At 41.7% G+C, this 26,799-nt stretch overlaps 1 protein-coding gene across 3 annotated transcripts in view; it reads left to right on the top strand.

Annotated features, from left to right (window-relative positions):
• Nucleotides 1–551: 551 nt before the first annotated feature.
• Nucleotides 552–26,799, top strand: part of robo3 (roundabout, axon guidance receptor, homolog 3 (Drosophila)) — a 183,300-nt gene continuing 157,052 nt past the window's right edge. For 2 of the 3 annotated variants that reach the window (XM_044140107.1, XM_044140104.1), the window contains exon 1: nt 552–809. In XM_044140107.1, the coding sequence (XP_043996042.1) occupies nt 656–809 (154 nt within the window). In that variant the 5' untranslated portion in view covers nt 552–655. The remainder of the gene's footprint in view (nt 810–26,799) is intronic. The other variant, XM_044140105.1, reaches the window with a different exon arrangement.

Here is a 26,799-nt window from a genome sequence, read left to right as displayed (position 1 = left end):
ATGCACATCGTTTATGGCTGAGACAGTGACTGTAAGCCTTTTCAAGCCCCTTTACTCAGCCACCCTGATTCACAGCCTCCTGGGATGATTATGAATCTAATAATTAAACATTTATTGCCAACAACACCTGCTCTCTATCTCCCCTCTGGAGCCCCCTCCAGTCCTATACGTCCCCCCAGGGACCCCATCGCTGAGAGAGGGAGGAGAGGAAGGAGACAGGGAGAGAGGGAGGGACACAGGAGGAGCTAGAGGGAGGGGTTGTGGAGTGGAGAACAATCCGAAGGGGTCATCATCACATCGCTGGATTCTTTTACAGCGGCAAGAGGCTGTTGTTCAGTGTGACGGCAGACAGCATGTGAAGTTATTTTATAGCAGAACAATAGAAACAAAGAGGACAGCCCCGATCCGAGGCTCAGAGGGACCCCCAGCTGGACCACCCATTCCCCCACTTCCGACTGACAACTAATTACGACCAACTTGATTTCTCTTTTTTGACACACTTTTACACTTTTCTGTTGTATCTTCTCCAGCGCATGGAAACATCTTAGCAGAGAGCTGGGAGAGGAGAGTCAGCTGGAGAGACATTCACTTTCAGGACAAGCTGAGAGGGAGCAGCACAAGCAAGAGGGGGCTGCGGGTCCCTCTGGGGGGCACGATGCTGCGCTACCTGATCAAGACCCTGCTGCAGATGAATTTGTTCACCGACACCATCCGAAACCCATCCAACGGCACCGACGTGTTCTTCAATGAGTCTCTGGCTTCCTTTAACAGCTCGCTGCTTGACTGGGGAAACTTCACAGGCTCCAACGGTGAGTCCATTCAGATGCTTTTCACATCTTCACCTGCTGTGACAGCAGCGCTTGTTTAAAGCAAACCTTGTTGTGTTCGGACTGGGGAACTGTGCTGGAGATTCTGTCAAGAGAAAAAAAGTTAATGAGAGTTTGTTCACATGAGGTGAATGGATATAACTGGATTTTGATACAGAATTCAATATCAATATGCCCACAGAGAATCAGTAATAATTATGTCTCTTCACTTCACATTGATAATGAGAATAAACCTCAACATTTCCTTCCTGATTCCCCTGTTCACTGGGCTGGTGGCATTCTCACTGAGAAATTTGACATTTGACAAAGCTCCACTCCATGTCTTTTACTTCTCTTACCTCTTTGTCCTGTTGAAAATTTCTGTTAGCAGAGGAAACAAATTCCAACCTCAAGAGATCTGGGCTGTGAGTGAAACGTGATGGGGAGATCGCTGTACCTAGTAACAAAGTGTAGACTGCAGAAGGATGAACGGCAGCCAGTTTGCTCTGTTAAATGAAGCTGTCTGCTTTCAGGTCAGCTGTCGCTTCTTCTTAAGTTTTGCCATTGGGCTTTTCCTTCCCTCAGTCTCAGTGGCTCAGTGGGTTCCTGTTCTGGTGGAACTCCCAAGTGCTTGTTTTTTATTGGTATCAAGGTGTGCATACCTTGGAGGGCTAATGACCTCATGTGGTGTATCCATGCTGTGTGCTACTGTGCTATTTTTGACTGCAGATATGCATTGGGACAATGGTGGTAGGAGTTCATCCCGTAATCGGCGAGTTGCTGGATTGGCCGCCTCTCCATCTGCCTCTGCTGTCTCAAGCAGTACACACTGGTGGTGGTCAGAGGGCATGGCAGTGTGTCACACTGTGGCGGCCATCCATATTGCCACTGCTTTGGAGTCTCTGGAATTGATAACACACTATACATGGCTATTTACCATTCACATTTGTATGAAGGGTTGAGTTAAGTCAACAGATCACCTTGACATGCTAGCTGTAATGAACACACTGGCTTAGATTCCATGTCAATGAATACCAATGAAGCGCACACACACCCACACATATGTGTTTCTTCATCTTTGGAGGGACTTTGCTCTGACTACCATTCATTTCTATATTCTAGCTCTCACCCTTACTCTACACCTAACTATTACCAGTACATACCTAGCCCGAAAGTCCATTCACACCTTGGTCCTAAACATAACCCCTTGCAGGAAACAGGCTTTGGTCCCCAAGGAGCTGTTGGTCCCCACAACATGGTGATAGACAAATGGTCCTTACAATGTTTCAAATACAAGAACACACACACACACACACACACACACGCACACACACGCATGCACACCTACACCCACACATGCACACACACACCCACACCATTGCCAGGTGAGTATAATATGTATTGGACATACTATTTGCCATAAAGGTAACAATTTCATTCAACCTTTTTTTTCCCTGTGGGTTGGTTTTAGAAACTGCTGGTTCCTAGTTTGTGTCCTTTAACTGAACCAGTAGCATTGCTTTTTGCGCACCACTTTTGTGGCTGTGTTTTGTTACAGATGGGAGTAACGTTTGCCCTTTGACAGGTGCCCCAGCTACTCGTCTTTGTAACCAACTTCAAGAAGTGCTGATCTTGCCTCATCGTACAGCTTCTCTTGTAATGCCCTCACATCTTTTTTTATTTTTTGTCCTTTCCATCCTCACGCTATAATGGAGTACAGATTGGGCATGGGGCTGGTTCCCTTAGATCTATAGAGAAAGAAAGCACAAGAGACTATGAGGGACAATGAATCCATTGAGGGAAATCTATCTGAGGCAGATCAGCTCCGACTGGCGGGCTGATAGGCAGCCGTGCTCCGTGTGGATCCCGACTCATATTGCTCAGAGCTCAGAGAGGCAGAGTCCTCCTCTAGTGATGGCATCAATAAATCCGAGCAGTTGAAATGAGGAGTGAGGCAGGAGAAGTAGTTCTGCTAATCAGTGAGATGAAGAATAAAAGGCTTTTCTATTACAAGAAAGGACGCAGACTGGCCACATGAAAACACCCAGACTGACAGGCAAACATTTAAATCAAAATTTCTGCAAACAAAAACCAAAAAATATGGATATAGCAGCTGTTTTTGTTATTTCACATCTTTGTCTTGATTCTCCACATGGGTGTTTAAAAGAATAATAATAAACCCTAATTGAGATGTATCTCCCTGCCCATTATGTGCCGATTCATCTGAGGGAGGAGGGGCTCTGGCGGCCGGTGGTCAAACCGTGGGTATTCAAGCGAAGAGCTCGATAGCAGGACAGTCGGCAGACAGCATGAGTCGGTTGACCTGCAGCTCAGAGGGAGGCTCGATGAGAAAATCAATGAGGCCCAATAACCAATTTGGGAAATAATAGACAATGCACTCAAACATGGAATCACAACACTACAGCAGTCTGCGGGGTCTGGCTCTTCTATCTATCACTTCTTTTAACACTCTTCCTTACTGCAGGGTCTCTGGTTTTTTTTTTTCTCTGTTTTTTTTTTTTCAACCACTAAACAGGAATATTCCTGATGAGATCTGACAGCCGCTAAATGGCCTTCACTTTCTTTGTAGGGTTGCTGAGGTGGTGACATTGATAAAGAGGAAGAGAGTTTCCCATTTAAAGAACTGCATTTATACAAATTAAAGATAAGCACTTTTTCATTTTCTTATTACAGTCATGTATTCAGCCACGTTTTATACCTACACTATAAAATAAGTGTTGAAAGATGAATAAATATATTAGGTTTTAAAGTTATAGAATGTTCTCAAGTATTATATTTTTTCCTAATGTAATGTTTAATTAATGTTTACATTTCAACATTATTAATTTTGTGACATTGGTAACAAAGCTGACCTTAATATCTAAAGAGTCAAAGTGAAGTTTCTGGTCCAGGTTTTTTTAAATTCAATTTTTATTTCCTTTATTTAACCAGGTAAACTCCTGATGTGTCTGTATGCCTATTACAAGTTGATATATTAACTAATTTCTGTGTTGGATCAAGAGTTGACGTTTCCATCCAGGTCTTCTTAGTTCAGTCACAGTTCAAATGCTTCAGACAAGCTTCCTAGATTAGACTAATTTTGCTCTATTTTAAAGTTTTAGGCATTATGCTTGAATTAATACTGATTTAGTTTTCTTTTAAGTACAAAGAAAAATCAGTTGACCTAAAATACCTTTATAACTAGTTGAATAGTATTTATTTAGCGGAGCACATTTCAGAAATAGTTTGAAATGAAACAGGTACATTTAAGTTTGCTGTTGCTGCTCTCTTCACAAATATTGATTCAAATCTAAAAAAAAATAAAAAAAACAACCTCACAAATTAACACACAATTTTGTTTTTGTTCAATTTTAACAGCATAGAACTTGCAAACAATGAATGCTTCAGCAGTGGAGGAGCAGCTGTTTACTTTTGGGTGGTGTTTCAGAGATTATCTGTGTGTAGTCAGTGTCTTAGCCGCAGTAGATCATGATCACAATAGATTATAAAAGCACTGACAGACAGAATCCCTGAAAATGTAAACTGCATTTTAGCAGCTCAGTCACATATTTTAATGGTTTTATCGACAGACAAGAAAAAATGAAGTTTTGACCAAAACAACCAATTTCGACTACGTTTGAACCTGTGGTCACTCGAGTCTAAACCAACTTGTTACCATGAAGTTGCTTTAAAATTCAGCTCAGTTCAGTTTATTTATAGCACCAATTCACAACATATGTTTCCTAGAGGCATTTGAGAAAAAGTAAATTCAGTAATACATACATTTCAATCAATCCTAGTTACCAAACAGTGCATTAGGCTCTGTTTATGAGGGAAATTACTTGAAAAGGTTTTCTTTCTAAGGAACCCCAGCAGATTGCATTGAGCTATTGACTTGCCGCATCCACTGCTGTGATATTTAACTGTCATTGCTCATTGAAACAACCCACAGTAACTCTGAATATCTGCCAAATACTGAAAGACAAGGGTTGAGTTCTGGAGCAAACAGTGCACTTGTCGTCTGTCTTGTCCTTGCATTCATTTGTGTCCTAAATTAATCTTATTTTTTTATGTGGACCCATTGATACACTTTTCAGTGTGTAGTTATGTGTGTATGTATTAGAGATGGTGACTGTGTGACCTTTGAACTTTCTTCTGCTGTTTAAATGGTTTTATAATTCACGGGTCAGAAATGACCCATAAGGCAATCCTTGTACCCTAGTGGTGTACAGCCCACATGGAAACATCAACAAAAACAAAGCATCGCTTTTTCTAATGATGAGGTCAATTTAGGAAAAGTCATAAAATTTCAAGTTGGAAAAAGATAGTTTAAGGTATTTTTTCTAAGGCTAAACATACTAGTGGGTCACTTTTGACCCGCAAGACAACACAAAGGTTAACAAACAATCGTTTGCATTCAGAATCAATAAGGGAAAGGAGTAAAGGTGTTCAGACAGGCGTTCTCCAAGGAGCAGGCGTCAGAAAGAAATCTCCGGGGAGGATATTTGTGCTTGTGAATCAATATGCAAAACACAATGAACTCACAGAAGAAAAAGTGACTTGCCTCTTTTAACTTCAAACTGTTAAAGTTTAATCAATGAAACTCAGCCTGGGCCTTTAATACTACTTCCTGTCGGTGGGACGTATGAAAGCAGAAGCAGTGAGGAGCCGATCTTTGCGGCTGCGTGGAACAGGGACATCTGGGAACGCTGAGCTACATCGTTTAGTGACAAACCAGTGGTTAACAAGAGTCGCCACATGAGCAGGGGTTTCTGGGCAGCTGGGGAAGGCGCCGCCTGCTGCTCTGCTGTGTAATTATATGTTTGTGTGCATATGTAGAGTAATTCACAGACACTAATGTGGCCATTTGTCCTTTCCTGGAGGTCAAGTAGATTCACCTCTGCTCTTCTCTCTTTAGAACTGTCAGGGGCTAGGCAGCTCTTTGCATGCATATATTCAAGGCAATTATGCTATTTCCATATGCAAATCCCTCAAAAAGTACTTCACGACCGACTTTTATTTGTGCAAAAACCAAAGTGCCAGCAGGGTGTTTTTCGGTGCAAATCAGAGCTTCACGTCGTCAAGCCTGTTCACTTTGTGAGAAAACATATTTTCTGGGAGAACAAAACTGAGGGACGACTAGCAGCTCGGTGCCCACCGGGATAAGGTTAAGCTTCCTTTTGCAGGAAGCCCTCAGGTGAATGTAAAACTGAGGGATGTTTGGTGCTAATGCTGATGTCAGTGCATGCACTGCAGTCGGCTCCAGCAGAGGAACGGGAGCACAAAACAAACAGCTCAAGAAACGGAAAAGATAGCTTGCATCACTCCCCGCTGTAGTTGTGGTTCCCTTGAATTTTCTTGGAACGGCTGACTGGTAGAGATACATTATTAATAGATTTCTGGGGAGCTATTTGTGAGGACAAACATCTTTATTCATGGTGTGAGCCAACCTCCAGGAACCAGCAGTTGTCCCCCTGTAATACCTTCCTCTGCTCAACTCTGCCATTCTAGATACCCAGCCATTACCGTCGCTCTCGGTCACCCTCCTCACATGAACCTCAGATGCAGATACACAAATGCACAGAGATGCATGTTAATTCAAAGTCAGCGGGAGGCGCAGACCACAGACACCGTTTCCCCCCGCGGACGCCACACTTCCTGTGAAAGCGGCTTCCAGCGCCAGCACGATGCCGGGATCATTAAATGTGACCTTTCTCGCTGAGCTTGTGTTGACGCTTTGTAGACGGGTAGAAAGAGAATGCCTGATGACCAGGGAGGTTTCCATGGTGGAGGGCCAGACTAACCGGAGGAGAACAGTAGGTGGAGGGATTTGGACCTCACATTCAGATGGCACGAAGCCTAGCTGACCCATCACTCACCGTAGGGTCAGGCTTCTCACAAACAGCCAGTGCACTCTCTGATCCGTCTCAGCAGACCACATTACTGTTGCAACCTGGTCATAAATCAGATTTGATGAGCATAATTTTTGCTGCCCATGTAGGAGTCGTATAATGTTGTGAAACATTTGGAATAAATGTCTTGAACTGTATTTATATAAAAAAATTACATAATTCAGTGATTTTGGATGCAAAAAATTACAAAACAAACATGAAATCCTGGAGGAACTCACCTTGTAGCATTGTGTCTTGTCACTTCTGTGAGTAATATAGACTGTGTTCCGGGATGAACAGAATAAAATCTGCGCTCCTGACCATGACGTCAAAATCTTGTTGTCAATGAAAGCTAAATGTTCTAAACACCAAGTGGCCCCACGAGGTCGGATGAGGTCAGATTTACTAAATTAATTGGAAAGTAATAAAAATGAAAAGGAAAGCAGGCCAGGCTGGTGTTAGTTGGAGCTGCTCCAGGAATTTTGAATGGCAGGGTGATTAAGTGCATAACAGAATCTAAGCAATTTAACAAGGTACTCTATACCTTTACATTTGGAAAGTACTATTAATCTTACCACTTTTAAAAACACAAGAATTCAGCCAAGACACCAGGGAGAAAATATTGGACTTCCACATTTCTGGTTCATCATTAGATACATATTTTTGATTCCCAAACAATTCTGTATGTACAGTGATGTACATACTGTATTTGCCGGAGCATTATCACAGGGAGCATGTCTTCCTACAACATTAATAACTAAGGCATTGTGATGGGGATAGAAGCTCCTCGTCTTCATTACAGACAGGAGCTTTTACAAGCAAATGTAAAAGCTCCTGTCTGGAGTTTATATAAGTTTATTCTGTCTTACTACATGGAAAATCTACAAAGATATTTAAAAATGTTCATTTATTCGCCACCAGATTTACCTGATCATACAGACACTGTAGCAGAGCATTCTGAGCTTCCCTGCTGGATTTGATATGATATGCAGAAATATTTACATAGCTGAGCACGGAATGGAAATTAGGCAGCGTCTGAAGGAAAGATGAACGGAGATGTAGAAAGTGAAGAGAGAGAAGGATAAAACAGGAGACTACGCTGCATGTCCTAATAATGACTGAGGCAGCTAGGTTGGTAACAGTTAGGGTTTTTCCTGGTGATTTCGTGGTGATGTCAATAGATTATGTGATATGAGGTTCATCGGATTAGCAGACAAAGAGAAAGGACAAGGAAAATGTGGAGATGATTGGAATTCCAAATGTCAGTGTGGCTCAATTCTTTTCCTGGAGTGTTTTAGGAGGAAGGCTGCCTTAAGCCACAGTGATGAGTATGATAATGCAGTTTGGCTCCTGTGGTTGACTGAGTTATAGGAATGAATGGAAATGATGTCCTCTCCAATACAGAGAATGGCACCACTCAGTTTCAGATGGAAGCAGGCTGGATGCCATTTGCAATTCTCTTTCCTTTTATCCCATTCAAAAAAAAGAAAAAGAAAACGACAAAAAAGCACCTTCTTCACCCCATCATCTAGAGCTAAAGTCACCACTGCTGTGCTGTATTACTCTGCCTTTATATTTGGTCATTGTTATTCTTCTCATCGCTTTGCAAATCAGGAGGGTGAGTTTGAGTTTCACTCTGCTACGCAACAGAAATTTCTAATTGGCATAACGAAATATAATGAGTCATTTCCTTAAAGACACCTTTTTTCTCTATGTTTGGCGTATTGTTTTTACACTCAGACTCACTGAAAAGTCTCAGCTGCCTATTCAGAAGGTGTGTTTGTGGCATTTCATTGAGGATAGAAACTAACAGCATTAAGCTCACTTTGTAAGAGCATCATTTTGATCTCGTTCATTCTGATGGAGGTAGCACGCAGCCACAAGCCTACAGTGGTGCAGTCCTGACCTCAATCTTGAGAGACAGTTGAGATGTTCAATAGTAGTTAACTGCAAACAAATCAATTCTAATGAAGAAATTCGGTAGCTTAGCAATCCTCATTTTTTTTCTAAGAGTGGGCTAAGACAAAAAGAGAGTCACTATTTGTTGCACAAAGTAACAAAATAGATAATAAAATTTCCAGTAATGCTGTATATAGCAAACATAACTTAAAAAAAATTAGCAATTTGACACCTTGAAATTGACCTCTGCCTCCTGATCTTTCTGACACTCTGCCTTCAGCACATGATTACAACAATGCTCCTCCATTATGCTGTTTTTAGCGGTTTGTACTAGCTTTGGCCTGATAAGTTGTTCGCATGATGAGTTCAGCTACAGTTCCACCAGGGGTTTGTTTATTGCTGCTGCTGCTGCTAGTCTGAAGGAGCCGAGCAGGGGAGGGAGAGAGCGGGGTTCTCTGAGGCAGAAACTCAGCTGATGACTGCAGCTCCGAGGACGAGCTTTGAGGAAATGGGCAGCATCCTTGAAAGGAAGCGGTTCGCTGCCTCCAAATGGTTGCCATGGGAGATTAAAGGATTTCTCAAACATGCAACGCTCCAGGTACGTTTTTGATGATTAATAACATCATAAGTTCAAAAGAGTTCAAAGTTCAAAACAAAAAAAAAAGGCAGTGTGTGAAGTTGTGCTATTTCGTACTACAAGATAAGCCATTCTTCTCCTGAAAAGGGAGCAATACCAGCCAGCAGTAGAAAAAGGGTTGGAGGTAAAGAAACCCTGACTGTTCTATTTGAACCTCCAACATTCCTAATCATGTTGTTGATTTCAAAGGTAAATCTGGAGAAGATTTTTAAGTATAAGCAATGCATCTTACCTATGCTTCCGGAAATGAAAAAGATTTTCCAAACTCTCTTACTAATGCCTGAATCAATTAAATCAATAAATCATACAGCCCTACTTCAGTTTGCATTGCAAAAGAGCCAAAAAGTCATTTTCCCCAGTGGAGGAGTACATCAATTATTCCCACACTCCCCTCCTCTCAACAACTTCCACTGCAGTGTGTTAACAGCGATGGCATCGTCAGTCATCTGGGAGCTCCGGGATGAGAAGTCGATCACAATGAAGGGGTTAAGTGTGTTGATTACTCAGGGGTCGGCAGGAAAATAGTGACCTTTAACCCGTCTACAAACACCCCCAACCCTCACAACAGCAGAACTGACCCAGCTTCGGCGCTCATAAAGTGTGACGGAGGATCTTTTGTCGTTCCATCTGCCCCACAACCAAACTTATGCCTCTCAGTGGGATTAGTTCGGAGTGCTTTAACACTTTCCTTTCCGTTTCATGTTGCTTTTGTTACATTTATGTACCTCAGTCAAAGATTCGGCGTGAAATGATAATGAATACTAAAATAAAATCCATATCACGGCTCAAATATTACTTGACTAAAGTCAGATGTTGCATCATGACAAATTGAAAATCTGTATGCGTTGCATTTTCCTCTCTCACGTCATTGCATGTTGGACAAGTAGAGTTCATGAAACAGCAGAGTAAAGTGAGCTGTGAGAAGATTTGAGGTGTGTCACTTCATTTCACCTCATCTATATTTTTCACTTCATCTTTTTGTATTACTCTATATTCTCCCCCCAAAAAATACAAAAATGTAGCCAAGAACACAGCAACCATCCCAAAAAAAGCTACCGAGAAACACGTCCATTCGACATCACATCCTGCTTGTAAATGATCCAGTGAATCCGTCGGATGGAAAAGAACGGTGCAGTGACACGACTGGTCACGCATGCTTCTGAATACCAACTCATAGAAACCGGGCTGAGAGGATTCAGATTGTGTTAGGGCTGTGTAGCATACCGTGATCTGTTTCCCTGCTCAGGTAAACATAGTCATAAGAACACCGGCTCTGGTGTGAAGTTATTTTTTTTTTAAGTTATGGTGAGGAGATTCAATTTATATAGCACTTTTCTTGTCATACCAAGCACTCAAAATGCTTTGCACTAGAGCCACATTCGCCCAATTTCACTCAATATAGACGATTCTGTTTCTATTTTGGGGTTGAGGTGTCTTTTTCCGTCAACCCAATCAACTCTACCCTATTGGCTGCCATTCCCCAAGCTTCTTTCTACAAATAATCAACTTTTTCACACTCACAACCAATATTTTTCTCATATATAAGTTGAACTTTGGGGTCTCTTTACATTTTACACATTTAGTTTCAATAAATTAAACTTTGTTGTTGGTTGATGTCACTTGATGAAGCATAGAGTCTGTTTTGTGAATGCTGGTATAACCCAAGTTTGACAACTGAACTCCGTAGAATTGAGCCCTGTATGTAACAACCAGTTTTAGCGGAGCACTGAGCAGCCCCCTGCCCCTGCAGCCCCCTGCCATGTGCAGCAGTAAGACCCTAATTAGTGCTAATGAAGAGCTGCAGGAAGTGTTGGTGCACTAGGGGGTTAACATGGATTAGGGTTGTAGTTGTATGTTAAGCTGTTACAGTCACACTAACTGAATGTTAAATATGTGTAGCATTAGCAAACGGGGACTGTGGAGTTTAGTGAATCACTTCCTAGTTAACTATCATAAACCTACGTGACACATTCAACTAAATATTACTGTGATAATTCCCAACAGTGCACACAGAAGACGTGACACTCCTGTCTGACCTTTGGCCCAATGTACGATACACTATCCTCCACCTGTAAAAGGATGTCCACTATTCCAAATCACTCCTCAATATCCCACTTTGTTTCCATGGTGACATGCCCTTAACCTCCTACCAGCTTTCCCCCACGGAGCCGACCCCCTCTGCTTCTTTCTGCTGTGTCTACTTTTCCCAGGCTGGAAAATCAGCCTAATAAATAGCTTTATGGTAATAAGGTCTGTGAACGCAAAGTCAAGCTGTCAATCTTAATTCACTTCTGGAAGTGACTGAAAATATCTTTCTCTTGATGGCCTGAAGCACTAATCCAGACCCTTCAGTTCTCGCTGCGTCCCAGTGTCTGCCCCCTTCTTGCCTTCTCACATTAATTTCAGCGCTTTATTAAAACAATGTGACTTAATCTAAAATAACAGATACCTTATCTTTCTCTTGATGCATAGAAACATTACATAGAGAGTTCTGTCATGGCTCTGGAACACGCAACACATCCTGGCACAGCTTGTGTCTTGGATTTAAGGTGCTTGAATGTGTGTTTTGGGGTGAATTCACTGAGTTGCATTAGCTAATGCAACGCTGTGCCATCCCTGTCTCTTTTCATATTGTATTTTTCCATATTTAAGTATTAATGTACCTTCCAGGATATAAAGATCAAACCTCTACGAGTGTCCCAAAGATTTTTTTTTTACTGAGGTGGGTGAATCTCCATCTAAACAGACAGAGTGTCTGCATAGCATAAGGTGTGATCAGTAATAATATCAACTGTCAGGAACTTGGGTTTTTGTCCCCGTTTTCTGTGGGCTCTGTTTTTTGTTCCACTTTTTTGTGACTCACCTTCCGTCCACTAGATGGCGCCTGACCCACCTTTTCCCGGAAAGGTGTGTCACCGCCTTCCACACCGGCAGTCTATCAGCTCATCTGTGTTGGAGTACAAGAGGGCCGCACCACCTATACTTCAACGCTGGAGTGTTAGCCTTCCATGCGTCTCCAGTTTTTCCTCCGGCAGGCAGTCGTTCTTCTGGTCTGTCCTCCTGCACGTCCGAACCTACCTGTCCGCTCTCCACCGATCCTCCATATCGTCTCCCGGATTATCCTCTGTCTAAACACCGGACCATCTGGAACCACAAAGAAGATCCCAGACTATTTTTCCCACCCCACAATGTGCTGCTTGTTTCCTGAGCCTATACCCCCCGGAACAGGACCGTTCCATCCATCCTTTGTTTACAAATAAACTGCCTTCACTGATTTTTCGTCTCCTCTGTTTAGTGTTCTGCATGTGGGCAAAACAAATTGAACCAAACATGACAGAACACTCCAGCCAACAAAGCAGCCCAGCGGACGCTATCAGGAGATCGCTATCCGAGCAGCACACTATCCTTCAATCCCACGAAGCCGCCTTGCGAGAGCTAAGTACCCGCCAAACCGAAACCAATCGACGGCTAGCGGAGCTCACTAATTTCCTGCAAAACTCTGTTCCTCCCTCCCCGTCTCCGGAGCCTGTATCAGCCCCAGATCCGGTCCAGTCAGCTCAGCCGGTGTTTGGTGAGATCCGACCCCCAGACTAATGGTCAGGTCGAAAGAATGAACCAGGAGCTTGAATCCACCCTCCGCTGTTTTACCTCAGCCAATCCATCTGACTGGTGTCAGTTCCTCACTTGGGTTGAGTATGCCCACAATAGTCATGTTTCTGCCGCTACTGGTTTGTCCCCGTTCGAAACCTCTCTTGGTTATCAACCACCTCTACTCCCTTCCGAGGAAGACAATATTGCCGTAACCTCTGTCCGTCATCACGTCCGCCGCTGCCAAAGGGTCTGGAGAATGACCATCCACAATCTCGGTAACACAGCCAATCAAAACAAACGCCTCGCTGATCGTAAACGGGTTCCAGCTCCCACCTACGCCCCGGGTCAGAAAGTATGGTTGTCGTCCCGGGACATCCCACTTAAGGCTATGTCAAGAAAACTCTCCCCGAGATTTATTGGCCCCTTTGAAGTCGAATCCATCATAAGCCCGTCTGCAGTTCGTCTCCGCCTCCCTGCTTCTTTTCGCATTCACTCCACTTTTCATGTTTCCCAGATAAAGCCTGTCCACACTAGTACTCTTTGCCCTCCTGCCGAACCCCCTCCTCCCGCCCGGGAGATCGATGGTCACCCTGCATACACTGTCCGCCGGATCGTGGACTCCCGTCGGCGAGGTCGGGGCTGGCAATACCTGGTTGATTGGGAGGGCTACGGTCCGGAGGATCGCTCCTGGGTTCCCGGCTCTTTTATTTTAGATCCTTCCCTTGTTAGGGACTATCGTTCCTCACTTACCTCTTCTTCTTTCCGGCCGCCAGGTGGCGACCATTGAGGGGGGGGTACTGTCAGGAACTTGGGTTTTTGTCCCCGTTTTCTGTGGGCTCTGTTTTTTGTTCCACTTTTTTGTGACTCACCTTCCGTCCACTAGATGGCGCCTGACCCACCTTTTCCCGGAAAGGTGTGTCACCGCCTTCCACACCGGCAGTCTATCAGCTCATCTGTGTTGGAGTACAAGAGGGCCGCACCACCTATACTTCAACGCTGGAGTGTTAGCCTTCCATGCGTCTCCAGTTTTTCCTCCGGCAGGCAGTCGTTCTTCTGGTCTGTCCTCCTGCACGTCCGAACCTACCTGTCCGCTCTCCACCGATCCTCCATATCGTCTCCCGGATTATCCTCTGTCTAAACACCGGACCATCTGGAACCACAAAGAAGATCCCAGACTATTTTTCCCACCCCACAATGTGCTGCTTGTTTCCTGAGCCTATACCCCCCGGAACAGGACCGTTCCATCCATCCTTTGTTTACAAATAAACTGCCTTCACTGATTTTTCGTCTCCTCTGTTTAGTGTTCTGCATGTGGGCAAAACAAATTGAACCAAACATGACATCAACAGGTCATTAATGCTGGATTTGACTAGGATTTTTTGGGTCCATTGTGTACATTAGGCCTGTATATGGTGTCTCTGACTTGTAATGGTCATGTTGTAGATATTTATGAATAATGCATAAATATCTACATCTTTATGTATTGTTATGTATTAAACAGCCCAGGGTTTAGGTTGTTCCATAGGTACTGGAAAGTGAAAATATATATATATATATATTTTTTTATCCTTATCACATATGAGGCAAGTATAAGACATTGTCTTGAGGTACAGAAAAAAAGCACAAGAATCATCCTGCTATCAACAGGAAATTAATTACTGAACTAACAGTCATAGTAACAAAAGCACATTGTGTCGAAGTCAACATTAGAGGCCTAAATATGAAAGTATGAATTTTGGACACACGGGAGATGTGGGAACATCACAGATTTTGGTCACTGGCTTTGTACAGGAGAGATTGCAGTTTGCCCTTCTTGACAGAACTGGTTAAGTGGCTTTAATGCACAATCTAATATCAGATCGCTGTGGCTCCCCTTATCTGCCCTCACATGGTGTGTTTCACAGCATGCGTGTGTATTTACTGACCTTCTCTAAAAATCAAACCAGACATGGATGGGCAGCAGAATTCAAAACAGTTGTTTTCCTCATAGTTTGTCTTTCATCTTTCTTTTCTTTGCCTTCTGGCTTCTCACCTTCGACACTCTAAAGTTCTCACACTCAGAAGCAATTTCTTTGACATTTCTTCCACCTTTAACTATTGATCCTTTGAAATAGTTTTCAACACATTGATGCGTCTCATCAGGTACCCTGTCTGTCACCTAGCCTTTTCACCCTTATAGGTTTCCTCTGGTCTGGTCTATAATTATAATAGTTTTTTATAGATTTAAATGATTTTCCAGGTTTGTGTTGTAATGATCTGTCCCCTCGACTGTCACTCCCATAACACCTAATCTTTAGTTAATGGGTCCATGAGAACACTAGTGTCCTCCTGACAGTTAAATTACTTATTGTCTCTATTGTTTTAATAAAAAAGACGATGAGGAACCTGTTAGTTTTCATGCATTGTATAATCAACTACTGTTCTCCAGAGTCAATAAAAACAAAAAAAAAAATCAATTTCCAAAACCAGCTCTGAAGTTATTACAGATAAATTCCTTTATTATGTTTTAATTTGAGTCTTTTGATCAACTTTTCCAAATGTTCAACAGGTTTTGTTAAAGACGTATCAATATTTTAACCCCTTAAAAGCCAGATTAAATCCATGATGGTGATACTTTTTTCAAACTGATTTATCTCATCAATATAAAACTCTTATAAAGGTCCAGGATTAGACAGAACTTTGACTTTAATGCATTATTGGTTTTTGTTTAGGATTCAATTAAAAAACCACATCACCACCTTAATTTAAAGACAAAAGTGTCCCACCAAGTCCCCTCCAAAAACAAAAAAGCTATTTGTTTTTCAAAATATAGTGATGCATTATAAGATATTGGGTTTTAATATTTGAGAAAAATAATAATAAAAAAAGTTTTTTCTTCAGTTCACCACTAAAAGCAGTCTTTTCCCATCATTTTAGGCTTTTTTTCCATTAAATTGCTCATTGTTTCATTGATATTATATTTATGATAATGTGCCTTCCTGTTGAAAGTACCGGTAAATGAAGTCATTAAGAGGAGCTCATGCCTGGGAATTAAAACTGTTACAGAAGAAACTCCTGTTGCATACTGAACATCAGACTTCCTGTCTTGGCAGCAGATGAACGACCTCTGACCCCTAAGCTAATTTTAAACTCTGCGAGTAGTAAACTTCATCCAACATCCTGCATAAGAATGAGTTTGTTCTGCTATATGCTGACTGATAGGAATATGAATAGCTTTTGTCTAATTAAGGGCTTCTTTTAGACTAAAATACTAAATGTGACTGCATCCTATTCTAGCAGCATTTTAATAAATGTCAAAATTTGAATATTCTGCATTCCACTTAAATGTGGGTAATTAAAATTAATCCCTGCATCCAATATTACAAGAGAGAGACAGAACAATTCTACTTGTCTGTCTGTTTATGCAGGGATTTCCATGTGGCCATATATCCTGGCTGAATCTATTGATTAATTGGTAATTAAGCACTAATTGCTGAGTGTCATAGAGAACCACCATGCACCCACATGAATGTTCACCTTTTTCATCCTGAGCTGATGAATCTGTGTGCAGCATGACAGACACACTGAGCTATAAATTAAATCATGCATCAAATATTAATGAACAAATCGTGGCACGGAGGAGTTATTTCTCTGGCATACTGAATATCATTTCTGTATTCATCTAGAGCCAACAGTCTATTTATAGATTCATTTAATAATGAAACAACCATTCTTCTTCTGGTTTCAAATTTGATGTATTCTGGGTATTCACTTTGAAAGGACTGGTCTCATTTCCATGCAAGAACACGCAAACTCTGTACTAAACGAGACCAGGTTGCAATGTTAACCCCAGAGCTTCTTGACGCAACTTAACAATGCAACTAGCCTGGAAATTATGCAGCCCAATGTATAAACACTTCTTTATATAAGGTAAGTTGTATTGCGTTTAGTTCTTGCAAATGCAGTTTCTGATGCCAACAAGCGTTTCTCCATCTCTCACCTGTTTGGCTCTGCAAATGGGAATGAAACACTCCTTTAAACACCAGCTGGTGATATTAAATGACCAAACTGTTTAGGCAACAGTTAAACTGATTAAGCAACAGTTGAAGGGTCAGTTTAATATACAGTTAACTTTACCGGATGTTATAATGTTATCCCCTCTTGAAAAACATACATGGAGTGACAAGAAATCCTTTCATCTCCCACCGTAACACTGTGCTGCTGTGCAAAACGTCTGGGTGGACTTATAGCCGCCCTAAAGGATGAAGCTCCTCCTCTGAGCTGCAAATTCCAATCTTTTGACCTTCCACCTTACAGAGAAACCCTCCCCCACGACTTCCCCTCTCTGCTCCTTCAGCCTAGCCAGACTAGTAACTGCGCATCTACTGAGCTCATTATACGAGCTACTTTTTAGCGCAATGCTTGCAAAAGCATCATTAAAGGGTTAATAGAGGAGTGATGTTGTGACGACTTCCTGAAGGTGGAGCTTCAGGAAGAGCAGGACCAATTTCAAGGCATTAAATTACAATGTAAAATGTATTTTAGGCCATATTTGATATATGTAGCATGTTTTAACAAGTTACTCAATTGTGCTATAAACGTTAGGCACAGCATTAGAGTGTGATTATGTTTTTTAATTGATTGACAGCACTATTTTAAACCGCTCCTTGTGCTCTCCAATTTGCTTACATGCAAGTATGTCAGTTGTGATTCATGCAAAGCATCATGGGTCATAGGAATAAGGTGGACATTCAAAAACATAAATAAATAAATAAATAAGACTCGGGCAGTCTAGTCCAGCAGCTTTTTAATGTTAAGTTGACCTCATTGGTGTTGGATGTATATGTTTAAGTCCTGATGGGTGATGTCACATCCTGATGATGTCACCTAACCTTGTAGTGCAAGTTGTGTTCACCTTCTGACAAGGGACATCAAGACCGAGGTTGGAACAGCAAACTGATTTGAGTCAGAGCTGTGATGTCACCTCCTGTTGACCTATAAATCACCTTTATGAAGAACTAAATGTGTTGTTGTGTATTCTTCCAGGGAATGTTGCAAACAGAGTGTAAAAGATTCCCACTTTGACTCAACAAGCAGTCTGGAACTAAAGTTTCTGACATCAGGATATATTTACTTTTATTGAGTAATAATGTATATCACTGGGGATTTCTTTAAATGCTGTAAATCAAAGTGTGATTGGCCTCCCTGAAAACAGTTCCACCCAGGGATAAAGCTGCTCTTTGTTACTGTCAGCTGTAATCCAGTCAGTGGGCAGAGGATTAAGCTGCATGATATTATAATATGCAGAAATGAGTGGCTGAATAACCAACATGAAACAGAATTGTAAATGAACAAAACACAAAAAGCGAAGCAAGTGCTTTGATCCTGGAGAGAGGAGTTAATCCACTTTATGATAAAAAGTTGCTTCAATAACTTGAATAAATAAATCATGGCTTTTTAATTGTTGCTTTTTGAATTCCTTTGATCATCTACTGTATATGGGAAAACAAGTAAAGGGACCAAATAAGCATCAGGGTTTGCATATAATCGATCATCATCGTCATCATCAAACTGACTTGTGAAGACGTTGTTTCTACGGAAACCCACCGGCAACTTCTTTGTTACCTTAAAGCCTGATGACTTGAAACAGACGTTTTATTACACAAAGTTTGAATGAATTATTTTTTTTTTTCAGCTGTTTGTCCTGAATCGAAATGATGAGCTAAGTTCATCGGCATATCATCAACACTGGAAGAGTGTGGCTAAATTACCCAAACTGGTTTCTGTGAAAGAACCTTTTTATGTTCATTTGCAGTGAAAAATATTTACAGAAAGCCAATATGGTTGAACAATCACCTCCTGAACAGCACACCACCAGTGCAGAGCTTGCTCGACAATGGCAGCACCAATGCCTAAAGGTGGTGAAGACTTACACAACAGTAATGTGACAAGACGACTCCTGAACCTAAAATCAATCAATCAATCAATCAATCAATCAATCAATCAATCAATCAATCAATCAATCAATCAATCAATCAATCAATCAATCAATCAATCAATCAATCAATCAATCAATTGTTGTGATTGATTGATTGTGGAAAAAAACAGAATATAAAGTCAGTCTGAGATAACCTCCTACCACATGTAAATGAGACAGAAAGAAAAGTCAGACAATTAAGAAAGATTAAAAAAGAAAAAAGATCCGTCGGTGTTGACTGAGGCAACTGGAATTCATTATTAAGAGCGTAATATTTATATAATATTTCCTGGTGCTCTGAGTCCAAAACCTGACACGAATTTTATCTTTATTTGTCTGCAAGCAACAAATGTGACGCAAACAACAACAACAGCAAAAAAGATCTCCAGTTGACTCTGTAGCAAATCTGATCCAACATGAATGAAGCTGAACAGCTGCATCAATATCAACCAGTCGCTTGACAAAATATCCTAGTTATATCATACATGTAGAAGACTATACATGTATTTAAACGTTTTCCTGTGCATCAACTTCCTCTGAAGTCTAATGAAAGCAGATTCAGTGCTGTGCGGAACCACAGCAGATGAGAATAAAGGAGAGGAGCGGGTCACGCTGCTGCGTCTCCGGAGCGCCTCGGCCAGACGACACATCTTAAGAACATGTGGCCCGGCATTGTTTCTTTCAATTAGCATCTACCGTCCAGCTGCGTAGGCTTTCAGGAGGAAGAGCGCCTCGTCCTCCGTCCTCTTGACTTTTTAAAAGGTTCCTGAAAGATGAAAAAAAAATGAATAAAATAAATATATGATAGATGAAAGGAAATGTCGGAGGCAACGTGCACCTCTGACGGCTTTCCATGACAGGCAAGAAGCCCTTAAATCGGCTGAGAGGCATCACTTCAGTTGTAAAGCTGGATTGTTGTTTACTGATCAGTTTGATCTGGGAACGCCATGGACCACAGCAAGGGAGTCCTCTAGTGGAGAGGTCTCCCTTATTTCTCACTGTATTTCTTTATACTGTTCAGTATAAAGTCGAATTTACTTCATAAACCAGTGGCTCCCACAGATTTTCTGGGCCCGTCTGTGGATTACAATAAAATCTCCCTGGGCACACATCGTTCAACCAGAGATAAACCTGTACACTTATTCAAACTCCACTGAAGTTGCAACAAAACACACCACAAACCATCTTTACAGTGAAACACTTTTTTTTCTCAATCGTCCATACCGCTGCATTAGCACTGCGCCCCCCCCCCCCCCCCCAACCCCCCCTTAGAGGAGGGAGGAGGGGCGAGGTGGTTCCCACACTTTGGGAACCACAGTCATAAACAGTGGAGCACAATAAATAGAACTGATGTAAATACTAAAAAATATATGGTGCATAATCTCGTTTATTGCAGCAAGAGAAATTGAGCACATCTTTGGTTCCATCTAGTGGCCCAAACTGTGAAGTTCATTCTGTTCAGAATGAACTTCACACTCAAGGTGTTTTTATTTTTCTTATTTATTTTTTGGCTTAGATTTATTTTTATTGGACACTTTTTGACTAACTGTTTCTGATGTCTGCCCTTAAACCTTTGACTTCTTCCACATCTTTAACAGCGGCTGACTTCATCTATCATCCGAGAGAGAAGACGAGTTCATTAGTAATTCCCATGGGAATTTCATTCCTTCAGGCAAAGCAGTCCCAGTGATACCAGAACCGACCACAAGATGTCAGCAAGACAAAACAGGATTTCAATGCAAATCAATGCTACGCTTCCATTTCTAAACCCGTAGACAACTTATTATTAGTACATTAATTAATAAAGTATAATTAGAGAACATCAACATTCAACTTGATTCAGTGCATATCAAAAGCTCAGAAATGTAATTTATGACTTGTAAATTGAATATAACAGAGGTATGAGGTAGTATTTTCTTTAAGCCACCAGGTGGCAGCAGAGGTCCGTGAAGAGATGAGTTTTGTTGGTCATCAGCTCGAGCACATAATTTTCTACAGCGGTCTAATCGAAAAAAAAAAAAAAAAAAACTCTGACTTCGGAATAAAAACCCCTCTGACTTGTGAGACGTTGTTGTTCAAGAACACGTCCGAGTCACGGCAGCTCCAGGGTTCCGAATACCAACAGAAAGCCTCGTCTGTCCCACTTCAGACCACAGCTTCCTCCTGACATTTGCTGAGGATCCGACGGCTTTCGTTGGCAGAAGTGGCAGGTGACGGGGCGTTGCCTTTATCACACTCGTTCGCCTTTTGACCTGCTCCGCCTTCAGACATACCTTCATCCATCACTCTCCATGGCACCACAAACACGCCTCCCACTCCTGTAGATGTGTGTGTTTGTGTGGGTGGGCCCTCTCTCCTGTCCGTATGGAGATGAGAAAGCAGAAATGTTTATGGATGTGCTCCTAATGCTGCCTCCATTAATGTTCCCTGCAAAGTCTACATTAAGTGAAGGACAAGGCACAATAGCCGAAATTTGAATGGGGAAACTAATTACCACTCAGCCTTGAGCCTTATTTTCACACTTTATTCTGAACATCTTTCATCACGCCCAGCGCTTGAAGGTGCAGCTGAAGTGCATTCTTTGTAAATATTCATTGTGGAGAAGTAATTTAAAAAGGTCAGCTTAATATTTCACCCAAAAAAAGGAATCTGAAAAAATGCATTGAGCTTTTGAACTCAGGTCAGCCTTTTTCTGATCATAGAGAGGAGAAAAATGTTTTACTTGTCATTGCTTGTGGAGCTCGGTACTGAGAATAGTCTTTTTAATTAACCGTTTGCAGGTAGATGCACTAAGCATAACATTATGACCACTGGCGAGTGAATCGGAAACAACTGGATGTTGAAGGGAACAAGTGTGCATTGTGCCATCGATGACCAAGTTTTGTCAATGTATACAACAGAGTGGAGAGTGGTCCATGTAGTTTAATCCAAAATCAAGTAATTCAAGCTCAAATTGCAGAAGTTTGTTGCAGCAGACCAAACAGGGTGGCTGGAAGAATGGGACCAAAAATGGCTTGAGGAGCACCACAAGTTTGGGCCTTCAAACTTCCCAGATCTCAGTCCAAATAAGTCTGTGGGATGTGTTAGACAGAGAAATCTGAACAATGGAGGTCTCACATTGCAATGTTCATGGATTAAAAGATGTGTTGCTTCCAGATACCTTAGCACCCATGTGGGAATCCTCTTGTCAAGGCTTCTTTTGACAGCAAACGATGGAGTAACTCACTACCAGGCAGCACTCATAATGTTATGTCTGACCAGTGTAGAATATTTTGGTAAGTAAGGGGTATTATATTCGAAAGAACATCCATCCATCCATCCATCCATCCATCCATCCATCCATCCATCCATCCATCCATCCATCCATCCATCCATCCATTTTCTAACACCCTAGTCCGAAAGAACAACTGAAATCAAAATTCTGAGTGAAAACGGAGAGATCACATATCCACATGCCAGAGGTTACACCTTCAAAAAGCTCCAGAATTTGGATTCACATGAACTTTCTCAGTGGATTTCAGTTGATTTACAGTCTCTCTCTCATCGCTTCACACCAACATTTTCTGTCTCTGCAAAGCTGTTTTCCTGCAGCCCTTTCAGATTGACAGCACATGCAGGAGGCAGACATGGCAGTGAGGTGAAGTAGCTCCATTCAGATTCAGCATTCTTTCTCTTTTCTCGACAATTCTTACAGGAGCGTTGCCCTACGAAAACAAGACTTTTTTCACCCTGGTCGGATGTTGGTCATCAGTTGCTGTGGGCGCTTCTACCTGTAAATCCCCTAACATCTGACATGGTGAGCAGCAATCACATCTGGAGACTTGTTGCCATGAGAGACAATCTTCTGGTCCTGAGACTCCTTCACCATTTAAGTAAGGGACAAAGTGGGTGGAAGAGTTGGCGAAGGATCCTTAGCTGACTGAGCAAAGCCAAAATTTCTGCCAAAAAAGAAAGCTCAATTCTCTGATATGGTGCTGAGCAGACTTCTCACATGTAAGGGAGGAGTGGAACACAGAAAAAGGGGGAGGAGAAAATGAATCAGACTGGAGCGCTGACAGGACCACAGCGGGAGTTTTGGGCCTGCAGAATTCACCAAGACAGAGTTACAGGAATATTTCAGACTGCAACACATCTCTATTCAGCGTTCAGACTAAACTGTCAGGCAAAGACAGACAGCTCTGCCTCTTAGGAACTGAAGCATTACGTCTTTTACAGTAGAAATGACTTCACTACATGTTCTCGCGTTTATTCTAAAACCTTCTATTCTGAGAAAATTTTTTTGTTGGATGATTTCTTAGGGCTGCATGGGGATGAAGATTGTTGCACTGTTGCCTTGCAGAAAATAAATCCTCAGTTCAAATCACAGCCAGGGGTGTTTCCGTGTGGACTTTGCATGTTCCCTCTAGGTAGTCTGTCTTCCTCCCACGCATCCAACATCAATGTTAGCTTAATTAATTGTAATTTGCCCTTAGGTGTGTGTTTCTATGATGGACAGACAACTTGTCCAGGTTGTGCAAGTCTTGCAGGAATGTCCAGCTCAGCTTAACAAAAACGGTTGAGCTTGTTGGCTTGGAGTAGACCATGTAAACAGTCTGATCATATGTGCAGGTGTCTGAGTGAGGTAAGCCTCCAGGAACTGGAACCCTGGGGAGGTTGGATGTTATCTACTTGCTCCCCCCAGCCCCCTTATCAATTAGCTGAACAGAACTGCTCCTGTAGCCTTTCTGCCTTCTCATTTTCTTACCGCTGTCTTCTCCACAGCCGTCCCACTTGCAAGTCTTTTACCTTTCTAAATATATCTTCGCCCTGAGCATTTTGGCTTTGCCCACCCCCACCATCCATTGATTCTCCTCCAGCATTGATCTAAAATCCGCTATCTGTGTGTGATTGCGGGCATAAGCACAGGAGTGTACGTGTGCCTCCTCGGTTGTGTGGAGGCGCGTATGTACACACTCGGCGCATATGTGTGCTTTTCTTGCTAAGTAAATAGATTTTTCTGCTGAACCCTGAGAGACTCTGACAGTGCTCTCTCTCAATGGTTCGTTTTAGAAGGACTCGTCTTAAAATCAATGTCTGAGCTTTAAATGTGAGACCTCAAAAATCCCAACGGCTGCCGTGCTTGGTACATGAAAAGACCCAGTGGAGCCAAACAGCCTTTTTTTATCTGACAGTCATATCTCCTCTTTTAATGAGAATATTTGTCGTTTGAAGCATATGCACAGTCTATATCCTCCTAAGCTTGTCAGGGCATGAAATTATTCCACACTGTTGTTCATATGGGCAAACAAAAATGATGTGTGATGTGTATATATATATATATATATCTATATATATATATATATATATATATATATATATATATATATATATCTATATATATATATATATATCTGCTGGTTTGCTTTTTTTTTGCCACACTTAAAATTTACTTGATGATCTGAAAGATTTAACAAAGACAGTCTGAGTTGAAATTTCCAAATGATGATTTCATTTGGAAAGAAAAAAATAAATATACAAAATAACCCAGCCCAATGTAAAATACTCCCTGAACCTAACGGTTCCATCGTTGGAAGCACCAGCTGCCATCAAATGATAACTTTATCTTTTTGAGCTGTGGACATCCCTGTTCTTCTCCCAAGAAACATTTTTGAGCTTTTGAGCACAATGTCAAGTTGTCCTCATCCTGAAACATCAAATTAGCCACAGACCATCAAACCACCTCCACCATCTTTGTGTGTCTGGATGATATTCTTTTTTTTCTAACACACACCTTCTAAAACAAATGTCCACTTTTATCTTATCAGCCCACAGAATCTGTTCCCAAAAATATTTTGCATCCTCTTTGGTCAGCAGCAGTTCTGACATCTGAACTCTCCCTTGGAGGGCATTTTTGTGCACTCACTCTTTTATAATTAAGTCATGAACACTGGCCTTAAATGAGGCAGTTATCTGGCTGTTGCTATGGGCTTTTTTGTGACATCCTAGATGACAGCTGCCACTAACCACTGTTCCATGATTTGTTTGCTTGTGAATAATTGCTCTCATTGTAGTTCACTAGAGTCCCAAAGCCTTAGGAATGACTTATAGTAGTCTTTTTATAGACCAATATATGTGAGTGATTTAGTTTATGTTCTTTTTGGACCCGGATGTGATATGTTGCTCTACAAAAGCTACAAAATATGAAGATTCTGTAGCTTCATATTCTCAGAAAGTTTTTTCTGTCATTATTTCTTGGTGTAGATAATAAATTGTATGCTGGGACTCTAATTAACTCGATTAATATGTTTAGTTGAGTTAATTGGAGTTTGTGTATGAATCACAATTAATTGCATTTTAATCAAAAACCGCATCTTGACAAAATAAGCAACATCTTTATTTCAATTGGGGTTTGCTTTTCGAAGGTGAACTAAGTTTGATTATCTAAATTATTTACCTGCGGGGAAAGAAGCTAAGCAATAGAAGTTTGTAAGGGGGGAATTCGTTTTCACTGGACTGTAATGTTACGTGGATCAAGTCTGCCTCTAGTAAAGGCTTCAGTAATGAAAAAGTAAGACAGCTTGTGACTCAGACCACCTTTCATTACCACAGCCACTTGAACCACAACTTGCACCAGAGTATTATTGTTCTTTAGTGCAAAAAAGAAAAAGGGGGAAAAAAAAAAAAAAGCATCTCGTCCTTGAGGGTTTACAGCCAGTCGGCTTCTGATGGATTAAGGAAGACATAAGTCGAGAACAGAAGGTATTTCTCTCCTCGCCGCTTGGCTAGTTAGTTATATCGAAACAAAACGCCAAAGGCAGAATTTCATTTTTCCCCTTACCACAGTCCCCATCACTGGCCTGTCTGAGGCCCGATCGATGTCCAGGTAATAAAGTTCTGATATATGTTGCTGCCAATGGGGTATGATTAATGTCTGCTGTACTTGGACGTGCTGTGTGCACTTCTGCCAAATTCCCTCACAAGGGGACGGCTGTTTAGGGAAATCAGAGGAAATATGCAGGGTTTCCTCTGGTGTTGCTTTATTTAACAAAAAAATTCCAGACCAGAGTCAGAACTTAGCTTCAGGGTTGTAGATCACCAGAGCGGTGCATAGTAAACACACTGCAGATGTTGATCAATGGCTGAACTCCCTGCTTTCGAATCTGTTTTTAAATGTTTCTGTGAAACCAACAACTTTTCACTTTTAGCTGAAACGCAGCAGAATAGTTGCAACGTTTATGTTGATCCTGGGCCAGTTCAAATAAAAGTATCACTTGTTGCATAGGACATGTAATTTACGTCCAGTGGTACTGTACAGGACTATTGCCTCGTAGTAAGAAGCCCTTTTTTGAAGACTCTGCATGTTCTCCCAATGCATGTGGAAATTTCTCCTGCAGTTCAGTAACACTGAAATTAGATGGACTGCCTGGTTGTCGGTCTTGTGTGTCTCTGTGTTGCCCTGTGATAGACTGGACCAGTCCACAACGCCCTTTAACCCCGATGCTTTACTCAAAGATTAAGTAGGCATTGAAAATGGATGATAGATGGAAATACATTCTCTACACAGGACTCAGTAACAGGGTGATCGTTTTGTAATTGAAGGCTCAAGGCCTTTGGATCACATTCATGTAATGAGTCCTTGAGAAAACCTATATCGGAGTATGTCAACCCTTTTTGACGGTATTGTATGACCTGCATAAGGTCAGCCACTTGATATACACATGCTGACCCTTTATCATTGACCACTTAACCCCGTCCACCCTCCAAATATTACAAAACTTCAAACCAGAAAACTTTCCTAACTAGTTGCTCTGTGCAAGACCTATTGTACCAATACACACAGTGTACATGCATGGAAATCTTGTTCATGTCTAATTCAGGTCAGAACATCTCTGACATTATTTAGCCGACAGAAGGAGTTTGAAAGGAAACAGCTAGTCACCAATGGTCTTCTGAACAAAAACCTTGAGTTGGTTAGCCTGTCACGTCCAGATTCCACCCTAACAATCCTGACAACGTCTCATCAGGACTGAGATTTCAGAA

This window comes from Gambusia affinis, linkage group LG15, assembly GCF_019740435.1.
Source record: "Gambusia affinis linkage group LG15, SWU_Gaff_1.0, whole genome shotgun sequence".
Classification (NCBI taxonomy): Eukaryota; Metazoa; Chordata; class Actinopteri; order Cyprinodontiformes; family Poeciliidae; genus Gambusia; species Gambusia affinis.
Note: the sequence above shows the minus strand (reverse complement) of the source record. Positions and strands in the feature narration are given on the sequence as shown.